The 15,146-nt window shown below is 40.1% G+C and overlaps 3 protein-coding genes across 3 annotated transcripts; 2 read left to right on the top strand and 1 right to left on the bottom strand.

The window, feature by feature from the left end:
* The first annotated feature begins 1,871 nt into the window (after nt 1-1,871).
* LOC124338342 lies at nt 1,872-3,443 on the top strand. The gene is made up of 5 exons (XM_046792486.1): nt 1,872-2,086; nt 2,324-2,593; nt 2,693-2,833; nt 2,908-3,030; nt 3,099-3,443. The coding sequence occupies exons 2-5, from the start codon at nt 2,357-2,359 to the stop codon at nt 3,132-3,134; spliced, it is 537 nt and encodes a 178-aa protein (XP_046648442.1). The 5' UTR covers nt 1,872-2,086; nt 2,324-2,356; the 3' UTR covers nt 3,135-3,443.
* A 1,764-nt stretch (nt 3,444-5,207) lies between these two features.
* On the bottom strand, nt 5,208-7,149 carry LOC124338271 (oplophorus-luciferin 2-monooxygenase non-catalytic subunit-like). Its single transcript, XM_046792385.1, has 5 exons — nt 7,036-7,149; nt 6,622-6,968; nt 5,783-6,441; nt 5,538-5,706; nt 5,208-5,476 (listed from the first exon to the last, which is right to left on the bottom strand). Exons 1-4 carry the CDS (start codon nt 7,072-7,074, stop codon nt 5,567-5,569), a joined length of 1,185 nt encoding a protein of 394 aa, XP_046648341.1. The 5' UTR covers nt 7,075-7,149; the 3' UTR covers nt 5,208-5,476; nt 5,538-5,566.
* Nucleotides 7,150-8,124: 975 nt separating this feature from the next.
* Nucleotides 8,125-14,364, top strand: LOC124338203 (sodium/calcium exchanger 1-like). The gene is made up of 22 exons (XM_046792284.1): nt 8,125-8,348; nt 9,735-10,049; nt 10,200-10,329; nt 10,406-10,540; nt 10,724-10,812; nt 10,915-11,083; nt 11,156-11,202; nt 11,272-11,360; nt 11,437-11,545; nt 11,615-11,723; nt 11,838-11,910; nt 11,982-12,075; nt 12,172-12,322; nt 12,395-12,520; nt 12,586-12,653; nt 12,725-12,872; nt 12,941-13,038; nt 13,108-13,188; nt 13,258-13,408; nt 13,478-13,656; nt 13,738-13,835; nt 13,909-14,364. The coding sequence occupies exons 2-22, from the start codon at nt 9,849-9,851 to the stop codon at nt 14,048-14,050; spliced, it is 2,487 nt and encodes an 828-aa protein (XP_046648240.1). The 5' UTR covers nt 8,125-8,348; nt 9,735-9,848; the 3' UTR covers nt 14,051-14,364.
* Nucleotides 14,365-15,146: the final 782 nt, after the last annotated feature.

Here is a 15,146-nt window from a genome sequence, read left to right as displayed (position 1 = left end):
GAGGTATTTCCAACTGCAATTTGCAATTATTTTTGATCATCAGACGGCCTTGATGCGTAATTAGTAGAGAAATTTTGCGTCGACTTCTGACCTCCACCTTGACGTGTTCTTTCACCGTGTGCAAATCCTTGCCAAAAAAACTTGCTGTGGCCAACACCAAACCGGTTATTAGTTGGATTACATATCTAAACGAATTTAGGTAACCGACTTGATGCAAATCAAACTTGACGCTGCCAATTTTTCGCTCGTCATCTTCGTGGAATTGATAATATATCAAAGCCAGCAGTCTCAGCTCTATCTCTGTAGGCCTATATACAGTGGGTACCGAAAGTATCCGTACGGCTGAGAGGATCAGTAGGGAAAACGCGTTTTTCAATACGCTCCCAAAAATAGAATTCTCGGTGGAATTCAATAAAAAAATTTTCAAAGGTTAACATTAAGGCGGGGTATCATGTGATTTTTGGGGGAATTTTTCAACAACGCGATAGGTGGTTTTTATCGCGTTGCGTAAGTATTCGTACGGCCGAGAGGCCCAGTAGGGAATGGGCTTACTTTGGAGGCCTGTTATTCAGTAACTACGTAATATTATAGGGTGGGAAATTTCTTAAAAAAAAGAGCTGCATTAGCTCTATCTGTGGTCATAAGATCACAATTTTTAAGTTTCATTTATAGTAATGAAATCAAAAATGAAAACACGAATTATAAGTTTTCCGTTTTCTTCCCCTCGATTCCCCATCACCAGTGTTGCCATATCAAAAAATATTTACCCTTTCTCTTTCTCCCTCTTCCGTCCAAGGGAAGAAAGAGATTTTGGGAATAATTGAAAAAGAAATTCCCGGAATAATTGGCGACCTTTTTCCTGTTATGAACTTATGATGCAACTTTTGCGAAGACGACAAATAATAAGATAATTGCTGTACGACGACTGATAAGAACTTGCCGCTTGATTTATAAAAGGCCGGGGTGAAAATGATGGTGGACCAATTACTTTGTCAAATGCCGCAAATGCCTAAAATATTCCAAAGATACTTGTCAGGAAAGTAGCGCTAAAAGATTGCACGACATTGCAATTGTTTTAACAGGAATCGGTGAATGTTGTTACATTGCGGTGAAACGCCCAAAAGTCGTGAATGCTCATTAACATTTTTCGCTTTAATTACAGACGAGGACGACATTGATATCTCTGCTGGCGATCTACTCTGCTAAAACTCTGCACGAATCCGTGTCAGCAGTAGGATATACTGCTTACACATGCTTGTTGACTCTTGTAGATTGAGCAACTTTGCTGTATTAGGCTACTTTCTGCCATTGCTCTTATTGCCTTGTATAAGTTGCAGTACATGCATCTATATAATTTTCGCTGGAAATTGCAATTTGTTTGGTCAATAATAATAAGGACGCGCATAAAAGGACTGATGTATCAGATGCTGGCTATTACCCGCCCGATAGTCAGCGTTGCCAGCACTCCTCTATAAGATGTAGCCCATTCGATCCATTAGAATATTATTATATCCGAGAGCGCTGTGATGGAGGGGAATTCCCAGCGCGTGAAAATGGAATACAATAAACAATAAAAAAAATTTAATAATAATAGAAAGAAAAAACCTGTTAAAGAAGAGAAAGGCTCCCGGCTGGCTTGTTCTCTCTCTCTCTCCTGTATTCCGTGTTTGTGTGTCTGTTATGCAACTCTCTACACACACACACACACACACACACACACACACACACACACAAAAAGTGTGAAGGCAGCAGCAGCGCCAGCAGAAGAGAAAAGGGAACGTCTAATAAAACCTGTTTTGCATAGTCTTTAATTCATCTGTTATTTCACCGGTTGCTGCTGCTGCCTATTCTATTATAACTGTTGTGTCGGACATGGAAGGCGCCAGTCGTCTTTCGGCAACACTCGAGGAACGATCGTCCAGCAGCAATTCCAACCCAAAGTCTCTTAACTAGTATATCCTACGTTAATATTTCTTTGACAAATTCGATATAGACATTTCACAGTTGACAGTGATTGAAACTTGTGACTGCTTTTTAAGTGCTTGTGTCTTTACAGTGTGACATTCTTTTACGCCAATCAAATAAGGTAAGGCTAATCTCAATTGACACTTGCCCATTCATTTACTAGACCAGTTTTCGTCCGGTTTCGAAGAAATGAAAGTTGCTGAGCTCATTATTTCGCCTATATAATGGCGCGAGACTCAGTTGAGTCGGCTGTTCGCCTTACAATTCGCGGGAAATTGAAACATTACTTTCTGTTTGTTTTTTCTTCTTCTTCTGAGAACCGTTGCGACTCACGTGCGCCTTTTCTATCGATTTTTAGTCGGAACCAATTCGTTATAAAGGAGTTCAAGGAATGCTTTCCCAACCGCTTCCAAATTTAGCGCAGCCCAACAAGGCCATCAGCAACTGTGAGTCGCAGCAGCAGCAGCATCAGTCTTCCCAGCAGCATCAGCAGCAGCAGCAGCACGCCAAATTAATGCGCATCAAACACAACCAGTTGGTGGTGAATCAGGTGGACGAAAAAGCCCCGCCGCCGTCCGTTTGCCTCGTCATGGAGGAAAACCTTCGAATGCGCAGAGCCATCGGCGATGTAAGATTTTACACATTTCTTTATTATATTTTGTGGGTTGAATTCTTTCCGCTCATGCGATGTGGGTCGATTCTTTTTCTTCCCCTTGGTTCCATGCAGGCGGTGATGACTCTGACCCAGTGGGTCCACGAGACGAAAGATCAAAACGGCAACGTTGCCTCGTTGGTCGACCGGATGAAGGAATCGGTGCAGAAATACAACAGCCAGCCGGAAGACGTGCTCAAAGCCATTGCCACCCAGGTTAGATCTTTTGTCATTTTTTTAAATACCAAATTTAATTCATTTAAAACAAATTATTTGTCGAATCCGGTCAGATGGAAGCTCGTGAATCCGAATGGGCGGCTGAGCGGCTGGCCTTCCAAGAGAAGGAGCGCGTTTGTAAACAAATTATTTTCAACCTTCAGCAAGATAATTACAGGCTCAGGAAATCGCGCATCGTAAGTTATTAATTATTGCTGATGTTGAAACACTTGAATTCATTCAAATCTATTGTTAATTTTAATAGTATGCGCTGACACCGCGCGGACCGAGCGCCTACTGAACTCTTCATTTGTATTGCGTAGGCCTATGGCTAATTAGGTTTAGTAATTGTCTGACTATATTATATGTATAATCATCTCGAAAGTGTGTGCATCAATCGCGGAGTGAGATATTGAATCGTTTTGTTTGTTTTTCTAATCCAAATGGGTTGCGTTATTGAGTTTGGCTGATGATGAAACCGTTCAACGTTTTATTAATGCAAAAGAAAGTTTTTTTTTCCTACCTATATTGTTTTATACAAATTATAACTGAAACATTGTATGCAGTTTGGATTAATAAAAAGTATTTTCCTTTGGAAATCGAAAGTATATCATTGCGAATTTGTTACGTGATTTACTTTAAAAAAAAATAATAAAATAATGAAGTCGTTCAAATTCAATTTTTTTTAAGATAATCGGGCTTGTCATTTCCAGATGGCACGTCGAATTTGTTACGGGGGAAAAAGTCTTAATCGTTCAAAACACAATTTCATTTGATCCTTGTATGATAATTAGAGTTGGCGATGCGAAACGAAATCAATTTTTCTCATTCTAGCGCGGATCTGGCAAATTGCCACTCCCCAATGTATAACAGCAGACGGCACGTAGGCACCAGTTGCCCCAATCTAATTGCGTGATGTTATTCAATGTTGTGCAATAATTCGGGATAACTGGAACAGTGCAGGTGGGCTGTCCCAGCAGCACTCACCAGCACCTGCTATATTTCATTATAATATAGTCGATTCGAGAAGGAGTTTAAAAGGGATTCGTTTTATATAGACGCCAAATTGACGTCCAAATATGCATCGATCGATTGGCAGCAGCACATTGCGTCCGGGTGTTGTGAGAATAAGTGGAGCGATGACCATCAAAATTCGAAATTTCAAGTACTATATAAATAGGTTATACATCATCAGTATCACGTGCTGTTATCTAACATGTATCGACATATATAAGAGTGAGGTAATAATCGGGCACACGCGGACGTGTTTGGCAGTGTATACAAATGTAGACAGACTGACCGGCGCGCTATATTATTGACAGTTCCCAGTGAGAACGATAATAATCAAATCTGCAATTGTGTACACGGATATGGAATCTATTAATCATGTCAATCTGTTTTTTTAAAGAGTCCAATTCCAGCGCTGCTGGATAAGATGTTGAGCTGCGACGTGAGTGACGGCCGGGTGGATGAAAGTTTTCGCTCGCTCACCTTCGTTCGATTTATTTTCTGTCTGTCAGCTGTCTCTCTCGTGTTTGAATAAAAAAACAAACCGGTCGACTAAACTTTTATTACATCTTTTTTGTATAGAAAAATCTGTTGAAATCGCATCAAGAATTAACCCGACAGCGAAAACCAGTGCGACAGGGATAAACATTCGTGCAATGTTCAAAAGTTTGGCACGAATTGTTAGTTTTTTATATATAGTTTTTATACGTGGGGTAAGCTTGGGGGGGGGGGGGGTTGACAGGAATTGTTTTGTTTTTTTATATTTTATTTGAACTACGTGGGAAAAATTTTAGACTTGACAAGACATCGCCAGTGGGAGCGTTTTATTTATGTTAGTCGATGTTAGTTCTATTTTACAATGACATTATATCTCCACACCCAGCAACACACTTGGATGTTAGTTGAAGCTGGACATTTAATTTTCCCGGAATTATAAACTTTGCTAATATAGAATAATAATATTATTCATTTAACTGCGAAGGTCAGAGATTTATTCAGCGGAGACTGTTCTATATAATAATATACAGCCGGTGGTGCTGGTGATTCAGTTGACTGGTGCGCGGTGTTACTTTTGAAATAAAACTCAAATCGCCGACAGCGAAACATTGTATAATAGAAGTATTATAATATACTTTTGAGCGGGGAATACCAGTGCTGGTGACTTTGAATGTACATAGTCTTATATGCATCAGGTATAATAATAGTCGTCCTTATGGATCTCCAATATCACGTCACCGCCGGGCGCGGTTTGTTATGAAGGTTTTTTTTTTTTTGTACAGCAAAAATACAGCACACAGCAAACCGCGGAGGAAAAAGAAAAGAAACATCAACAGTAAATTTGTTTTCAAGGACTTCTGTTTGTCGATGCAAAAATAAATAAGGGTTTATTCAATCATCAAAAGATCTAACCACATATACTGTATTTAGTACGGCCACACCCTATAGTTGAATCGAAACCGGTAGTAAAAGGAATAAGGATTCAATATGACAATATCATATAATAATGCCGACAGGTTATTGCCAACCAGAATCAACTTGAAATCAAATAAAATTAAGGCGTTAAACAATCAAAACAACAATCGATTGGAACACATCTAAATGACGTCACATTCGATTCGAAGGTCAACAGCAATTCTGTTTGAAAAAAAAAATGATGATAAAATCGAGCGGGAAAGAATGAAACTCGCAATTGTACCTCATCATCCAGTCAGTTCAATTTTGACTTCATTTGCATCTGACGAAATCGTCGGCTTTCAGGTCGATCAATTCTCTCGAGTCGGAGCATTTGGCGCCTTCGATGTAGTTGAGCAAATTGCGGTTATCGCGGACCAGCCAGGCCAGGTGGCAATCGCACTTAATGGCATCTGACATAAAGAAATCAATTTGAATTCATAATAAAATAATCCAAAATGTTTGAGACAATTTCTATAGACAACTGACTGTTTCCCAGGTAGAGGAACGGAGTTCTGCCCAGGACTTTTTTGGAGCGGATCAGCATCCGCTGGAGGACGGGCTTGAAGATTTTCGGGTCCAGCTGAGTCAAATTAATGTCCTGCAATTTGACGTAATTACTGTTGCCGATGTTGCCGCCAAAGGCGCCCGGCTCGATCGTTGCTATGGGGTTCTTCTGCAAGCTGAAGGCCAGCCCGTTGGTGCCCGTGTTGTTGACGGGCAACGAGTTCTTGGAAATAACTGCGATCTCATTGAAGCCCAATTCCAGCTGCTCGAGTTTGGCCAGCGACTTGATGGCGTCGGGGATTTTCGTCAACTTGTTCTCGTCCAGCCGGATCTCCGTCAGCGAGTCGACCGAGGAGCCGGCCAGGGCTTTGAAGAGTTTGGCCGCCGAAGCGTCGTTGAGCTGGTTGAAATTCAAGTAGAGGACTCTCAGGGCCGGCAGGGCCACGGCGTCCGGGGCCAGCGCTTCGAACCCCCGCGAGTGGGTGACGTACAGATAGGAGAGAGCCGTCGACTGGCTGGGCAGGCCTTTGAAGCTTTTAAAATTCTTGGAATTCTTGATGACCAGCGCCATCATGTGGTTAAAACGGGACATGAAGGACAAGTTGGGCTGCTGGCCCAGATCGCAGCCGTCGATAAAGACCCTTGCATAACCAATAATAATTAATTAATTAATAATAATTATTAATAAATCAATCAATCAATAATTAATTAATTTTGATTATTAAATCAATCAATATAATTTAAATCAATCAATCAATAATTCAATAAATAATTAATTAATTATTATTGTTAATTAAATTAATTATTTCATGTTGAATTACCGAGTGATGGTGGCGGCCGAGTGCTGGAAAGCCTTTTGACTGACGCGGAGTCGTTTGCTGTCGCGGCAGTAGATGATGAGATCGCCGGCCAGGTTCATCTGGCCGAGGAAATCGTCGGGGATGAGGTCCTTCTCGGCCGGCGACAGCGTCAGCTTCAGACCGGTCAGGTCGTGGGCCGCCATTTTGGCGAAGGCCGAGCGCAGAGTTTTGATGGGAATCTGGTCGCAGGCCACCATGCTGTTCTCGTCGCAAGTGCACGGCGAGTAGTCGACGTTGGAGCAGTTCAAGTCCGAGCGCTGGTTGTTGCTGGTGAAGGTGAAACCGGCCGTCGAATTGATGGCGGCAAACTGACCGAATTCAAATGACCATAAAATTAATTTCTAAATTTCTAATGGGTGAATAATTCATTTTTACCAGCAGGGCGAAGAGAGCGATGGCACTAGAGTTCTGCATCCTCGTAGATTCTTATCTGATTTGACTATACAATAAAATAGGAAAGCTATGCTGGTCTCCAGCACCCGGGTAAATGAATGAAGGAGTAGTCGAATTATTTGCTAGACTCGCGAGTATATATAGTGCGCACAAAGCCTATTACAAGTTGAGGGCGTTGCCCTGAGGTGGTGAATAAGATCATCAGGTACAGTATACATACGAGCGCAGCACTAATAAGCCGTTACATAGACTTAATAGTTTTTCGTGCTGATCTTTTTTGATTGTTCGAGTCGATTCTAACGAGAGGCCCCCTGGCCCCGTAACCTTTTGAATTGGTTCGTTCTTTTAAACTTGGAAATTTCGAGATTTTGAGATAACCTGGATCATCAGTTCATGAAATTCTTTTTCTCACACTGTTCTTCTTCCTGCCAGGATTATATGTTCGTTCCCGTTATGCGAGAACAAATTCTATCTAAAATTCCAAATTTAGCATCCAGCTGAATTCAAATCGAGCGCGCTTTTTTTTAATGGCCGGAATAAAAAGAAAATAAAGAAGTGGGATAATTATTTTTAAAATCTATTCTTATCTAAAGGCGTCGCATTATTTTCTCGGTCAAATAACCAACCATTGTTTTTTTTCGAAGGGATTGAAGCGATTACTAAAATTGACTTGGGTTATCTAGAGGATTATTAGATACATAATAGCCTTCGTTATGTCAAAAAACAAATTCAGCCTGACGTGCTGCATATAGAAAAAGAATTTGTCCGTAGGCGTCTAATCAATTCCGGTTGTCATAGAAACGTGAGAAATCAAGCTTCAGGTATATCAAATACAAAACGATCTCTTAAGATTATTGCGACACCGATTTCACGTCACGAAACGACACACGTCATCGCTTAATTTGTACATTATTCTGCTCACAGGAAGTAGGCTAGTACTTTGACATTTGAAATCCCCCCCTCCTTTTTTGTTGTTGGCGCATTTGTCTTCCGCGCGCTTATCGTCGTTGCGTCACCATTGCGGCCGGTACCAGATAAGCCCACTTCCCACTCAACAAATAACGAAACCCCTCAACTTGTTGAAAAGGACGTCGCTCGGAGACATTTCCGTCCAGTTGAGCGGGCCCAGATTGCCGACGGTGTTACTATATTATTACTGCTGACAGCACATACCACAATCGCGATTGTTGCCAAATTCCGGATTATTTGAATCGTGATTGTTTTAGATACAAATACTGTTCTGTGTGTGTGTGTTTTATTTTTAAATTATTCAAGGATATCGTTTTTATTGCCAGGTAAAAATACATTTTTGTTGTAGATACTCTACCGTGTTTAAAAGGCATATCCAATGTTATCGCTAAACATTTTTGTTTTTAAATCATTGTGAAACTATTTGGGTGAGCTATTTCATTATTTACGATTCAGTCACTTGTTATCTCTCTGGCAGTTTAGTCCTTATCTTAGTAAGGAATGTTAAACAGGATAAATAATGGGGAGAGAGAGGGGGAATACTGGTCACATCTGCTAATACGTGACTATAGTTATGCGTGCGGTTAGACTACCCACCTGCAAATATAATCAACATATGCTGACGCTTTTGAATTCCCTTATGGCGCAGAATAATAGAATATAATAGCGTCGTGATGGCGCTTAATAAGGCGCTCTCTCGCTTCCCGGCTATAATAGAACTGGTTATTATTATATTATTATCACTTTAGTTCATTAGGCTATTGAAGGAAAGAGCGAGATTGGGTTGGCCCAGACTGAATAGAATCAAGGGTGACTGTGACTCTTGCGCAACGAAAGCACAATAATGTGTAACTTTGACTCAATATCATCAGTTGAGTCGATTGATTTTCAATTTGATAAAAATCAAACAAATGCTGTCGTTCCGTCACGTAGTCTTAGTGGGAGATGCCAACGGGATCGGGGAGGGAATTTCCCCTCCCCCTGCCAAATAAGGACATTTGAATTTTCACATTTAGACGAGAAAAAGAAAGTGAAATTAGTCGGTATTACCTTGACCGAATATTATGGCCTACACTGATGGATAAGCCCATACACCAGTTTATTTCAATCACCCTAGAACTTAGTTGAAAATTAGAATGAGCCATCAGCACAATAAAATAGTTATACAGTACATATTACAAACATATCAGACAATTGAAAAATCTGTAATGACAAAGCACAAAAGGAAAAAGGTCGTCACGTTTTTTCCCGGAAGATTCCGACTCAGCCCCGTCATCATGTTGCTTATAGATAGAGAAAACGGACTGGGTCACTTTTAGGTCAGTTCTCCGTCGCCCTACATTTGTGTGTAACATACTTTCTACTATAGACACACAGGCACACACATGTAGCCTATGTATACACACAAAACGGCGTTTGACACAGAAAGTGTTTAGACAGCCCCGGGGTGCTGGTGCTGTTGTATAGTCGTCGTGATCAATTTATTCGGCGTGTTTTTTTTTCTGGTTATATGCGCACAAGGTCTATCCTTTTCTCTCTATAATATTCAACCATGATGATTCAACCGTAGGCTTTATTATATAGCCTTTCAGTCTAACAGCGTGTCCCGCAGGATGTAGGCGCATTTGATACGGTGCAACCTCCCAGTGATTTTTCGTTGTAATTTGAGAACTTTGTGATTTTTAATAATTTTTTTTAAATTTCTCTTCCAGATTGGATAACCGACACCCCGCCAAAGTGTAGTGCCAAATTCCTAGTATGATAGTGTTACATATTTTGATATCAACAGTGCGGAATATTGTAATTCATTTGTAAAAAAAAGGAAAATGACGAAAAATAACGGGACCCTGGATGAGTACAGCTGCTCGAGCGGTTTGATTTTGCCGCTCATCAACGAGTTCACGTGGTCGATTGAAATGCGAGCCTTTCTCTATTTCTTCGGCCTCCTCTATTGTTTTATGGGTGTTGCCATCATTGCCGAGATCTTCATGGGCGCCATTGAGAAAATCACGGCCACCACTCGCAAGGTGATACCTAATATGTTTATTATGCATTTTCTTATCTAATTGTTAAATCTCTTTTTTTAAATGTCGTTTTTTACGATTGTTTCAACACTGCCGAGAGATGAATAGATTTGATTACTATAGCTTATTCAATTGTATATATTTGACTTGCAGGTTTATTTGTCGAGGGGTGTCGATCAAGAACCCACGTTTATAGAAGTCAACATCTGGAACGACACGGTGGCCAATTTGACGTTGATGGCGCTGGGCTCATCGGCCCCTGAAATCTTGCTGTCCATCATTGGTATTAATGAGCTAAATTCGCTAAATTTTAATTTCAAATATTTGGATGTCAGATTTAACTGAATTATAATTAACAGAGATTGTCGGTAACAATTTCGAGTCGGGAGCGTTGGGACCGGGTACAATTGTGGGTTCGGCCGCTTTCAATCTGATGTGCATCAGTGCTGTTTGCATTGTCGCCATTCCCGGCGTCGAAACGCGAAAAATCAAAGGTAATTTTCTCGTTTTAATTTTCATTCAAAATTAATGACTTCAAAATTAATTCATTTAAATTTAATTACTTCAAAATTGATTAATTAAAAATATATTCATTCAGAATTCAATTGATTCAAAATTAATTTATTCAAGATTACTTGCAAATTTATTCAAATTTATTCATCCGAAATTCTGATTAGGACTGCGGGTATTCGCCATCACCGCCGTGTTCAGCATTTTGGCTTACCTGTGGCTGATTTTCGTCCTGGTGGGAGTCAGCCGAAATGTGGTAATTAGTTATCGATTTTTTTAAATGATGGTTTCGTCTGCTCATCCGCCAGCTGATCCATTAAATTTAGTTGGAAACACGTTTCTGTTTTATAAAAATCAGGTGGAAGTCTGGGAGGCCGTCGTCACTTTCCTCCTTTTCCCGCTCCTGGTCGGACTGGCTTACTGGGCTGACAAAGGATTTCCGCTATGCTGGAAAAAGCCCAGCACCATCAGCGTAACGACCGCCAACGGCAAAGAGATTGAGCTGGCCTCAATCAACTCCGGAGAAAGTAAGTGATTCGATTGGCAGCAGCGAAAACCTGTTGTTGCTTTATTTTAAAATTTGATTGCGTTTAAACCAGTTGAGGCCATGATGGTAGACGGACCTGTTCTCACCAAAGACGGAAAGGTTTGGAAAACGATTAAATTAATTGTCATTTTAATTCAATTAATTTTAATTTTAATTTACTCACCAAAGATGGACCCCGACGAGTTGGCCAAATGGGTCCGGCAAGCCACACATTTGGGCCTCACCGGGGAAGATGCTGCCAAATTGGCCGCATACAAGTCAGTTTAAACACCCACATTATTTATTTCAGATGAATTGACTTACATACAAATTTTATTTTAATACGACTATAAGGTTAATTATGACTAAGCATCATTCACACGCTTGGTACCGGATCGGAGCCACCCGAGTGTTCACCGGAAGTAAGAAAGTCAAGCCTCAGCTGAGCATCAAACTCCAAGAGGTAAATAGAATTCAAAGTTTCAACTAAATTTTTTAAAATAATCTTTTATTAATTTAAACCCCATTTTAGGTTTATGATGCCATCAACGAACATCCGGACACTGAAAATCTGAGTCCTTTCGTCGAAAAAGTATCAAAGGACAAAGCCATCGTCGAATTCCACGCCATCGCTTGCGCAGGTAACAATTCAATTCGCCCAGTTGATATTATTATGGAAATGGAGTCGATTCAGCATTCTTTTTTTTGTGTTTTGAATTTGCATTTTATTTAAATTGTATTGCTCAATTATCCAGTGTCTGAAAACGTTGGGAAATTCCCCGTTCGAATTATCCGCCACGGGGAGACGGACACTTTGGTGTGTGTCAGGTAATCGCATTTCAAATTAATATCTTCTTTGACGATGAGATCTAATTAATTAGTTTTTATCTTTATAACAGGGTAGAAACAGTTGACGGCAGTGCAGTTTCGGGTGAAGATTTCGTGCCGGTCGACCAAGTCATCGAGTTCCAGCCCAAAGAAGTCGTGAAAGAAGTGAGAATTTCACCAACTGAATTTTCTTGTCTTTAAAATAATTATGCGGAAATAGTAAATCTAATTCAATTTATTTTTAAAAATGCGATTATTCAGATTATGATTGAAATTGTGGACGACGACCAGTACGAGCCCGACGAACAATTCTACCTCAAATTGAGTTTAACTCATAATTTATCGTACAAACACAAGGAAGTGGCACTGGGTCGCATTTCCATCATGGAAGTGACAATCCTGAACGACGACGGTACTTATTTAATTGATAAACTTTTTAAATCATAGCCAAATAATGAACTTAATTTGTATCTGATCAATGCAGAACCCGGCACCATCACTTTCGAAGAGAGAGGCATCCTGGTCAAGGAATCGGTGGGCGTGGCCCAAATTCCAGTCTTACGTAAAAGCGGCTCCGACGGGGAAGTGAGCATCCGCTGGCGCACAATAGGTTTTAACTTTAATTCCAACTAATTGTTTAGTTATTTTACTCAACTTCATTTATCCTCAAAACAGACAAGAAAGCCCTGAGTGGCAGGGACTTTGAAGGAGGTGAGGGCGTGCTGGAATTCAGGAACGCAGAGGTACAAATAATTGGAAAAATGACATTTAAATTTAATTGAATTTAATCGTTTTGTTTTTGTCCGTGTTACAGGCCAAACGTTTTATTGAAATTCCAATTTCGAATGACATGGAGACCCAGATGAAAGACGAATGCTTCGAAGTTGAATTGTACGATCCTTCCGGCGGAGCCGTTCTGGGACCCATCACCAAATTGGCTGTGACCATCACCAACGACGAAGGTTAATTTTAATTCAAAATCAATTAGGACTTGCGCATTAATTTTATTTTTTTGAAATTTTAATTTCAGATTTCAATGCGGTGATGGACCGTCTGGCGGAAATGACTTCCGCCAATGTGGATTCGATGGTTGTACATCACAACGATTGGACCAGTCAGATCAAAGATGTAATTACGGCCCAATATTAATTTTATTTGACAAAGTTATTGGATTAAGTTATTAATTCATTTGTATAGGCAATGAACGTGAACGGTGGCGATATTGAAAACGCCACAACTTCAGACTACGTGATGCACTTTTTGACGTTCGGATGGAAGGTTTGACTTCAACTTGATTTCATCTGATTATGAATGAATGAATTAAAACTTTGTTTTTTTCTTAATTAGCTTCTTTTTGCGTTGGTTCCACCGGCTGGAATTTGGGGCGGATGGCTATCGTTCTTTGTTTCGTTAGGTGTCATTGGTTTGCTCACCGCCATTGTGGGAGACCTGGCCGGAATTTTCGGATGCCTCATCGGACTTGATGACGCCGTTACCGGTAATTTACCTATTCAAAAACAAAAAAAAATCTTTGAAATTGTTTGACTCCATTGCGAATAATTTACAGCCATCACTTTTGTGGCGTTGGGGACATCCCTTCCGGATCTGTTTGCAAGCCGAGGCGCCGCCATGAACGAGAAATATGCCGACAATGCCATCGGAAACGTGACCGGAAGTAATTCCGTCAACGTCTTTCTTGGTCTGGGTTTACCTTGGCTTATCGCCAGCATCTACCACACGTCAATGGTTTGTCTTCCTACTTAATTACATCCAGAAGACCATTCGTGGAAATAGCTTTATTGTTATACATTTATTTAATGATTCCAGGGCGGAGAATTCAAGGTGGAAGCCGGAAGCCTGGGATTTTCAATTACCATTTTCACCATCACAGCTGTTTTGTCGCTAGGACTGCTGGTAACGCGGAGGTATGTACTAAAAGCAATTGGGCAATTCGTGTTTGGATGACATATTTAATGAAATATTAATTTTTTCTGTTAGACTGTCAGCTGCTTGCGGTCGTGGAGAATTAGGAGGACCTCTTGTTACCCGTTACGCTTCTGCCATCTTTTTAGTAGTGCTTTGGTTGACTTACATCATTCTCTCGTCTCTGGAGACTTATGGGCACATTCCAGGCTTTTAAAACAAATCGACCACGTTTGCGTGAAAATGAATTAACACTGCCAAATTGCCAAACGTGCTGATGCCTGTTTTGAAAGGATTTATTGTTTAGACTGTTACAGACTTGCAATCAATATGTTCCTCAAATTGTTTTTAGCCAACAAACCATCACTGTAAAATTAAGAAAAAAATGTATTTAATGTTAATTCCGTTTACTATTTTTGAATTTTAAGAACTGTCATTTGAATTTTGAGAAATTCGCAATTAAATTTGGCGCCCGTAAAGTTGTGTTCAACAATGGCAACAGCGCACTATCCAAAAGAATAAAGTCTATCGCATGCGGCATGTCTATCGTTAGAACAAAACGTACATTATGGTTGGGAAAAAGAAAAGTGTTGCTCTTATACGATAACTGTGAATGTTATTAACGTATTGAGGAACTTTCGTCATTTGTCTTCAGGTATCTGGGGTTGACTATTATTGTACAATGTACATTCTTCTAAGTTGATTGCTTATTGACACCTGTACATAGGAGGATATGGATTCTTGATTTGACGATTTGACTTAGTTGCAGCAGCTGCTGATCAAATCTTGATTTCTCACTATATACGACACGATACCTTTGCAATACTTTTTTGAAACCCTACAGAGTATTTGCTTATGCAACTAATTACATAACTCAATGCAAGAAAACAAGTTTTGTGTCGTCAAAGACAGCAATCCAACAAAAACGGAAATACAAACATTCTGATGGCACATGAAATCACATAACACATACATAAACATACTAATTTCCAAAATTGACTTGCAAAGGTACTCCAGCATTTCTTCGTCTCCCAATAATGGATGAGGCAAAATTTACCTGACGTCTGCTGTCATTCTTCATCAAGTAGTGAGTGAACATTTCAATATCCCTACTTTAATTTGAATCCCATGCTGTAGACAAAGCATGCAGTGAAGTCAAGATGTTGAGTATGCAAGTTCGTTTTCCAACAGCGGTAATATTCACTGAGCATATGTTCTCGATAATGTAGCTCCGTGGTCGTAACGTTTTGACTTATTTTTAGTCTTAAACCCCTCTCTTACCTGTATGTTTTTCAATGTCTCAACAACAATGC

The sequence above is a fragment of the Daphnia pulicaria genome, chromosome 4, assembly GCF_021234035.1.
Source record: "Daphnia pulicaria isolate SC F1-1A chromosome 4, SC_F0-13Bv2, whole genome shotgun sequence".
Classification (NCBI taxonomy): domain Eukaryota; kingdom Metazoa; phylum Arthropoda; class Branchiopoda; order Diplostraca; family Daphniidae; genus Daphnia; species Daphnia pulicaria.
This window is presented reverse-complemented; position numbering and strand designations above follow the sequence as displayed.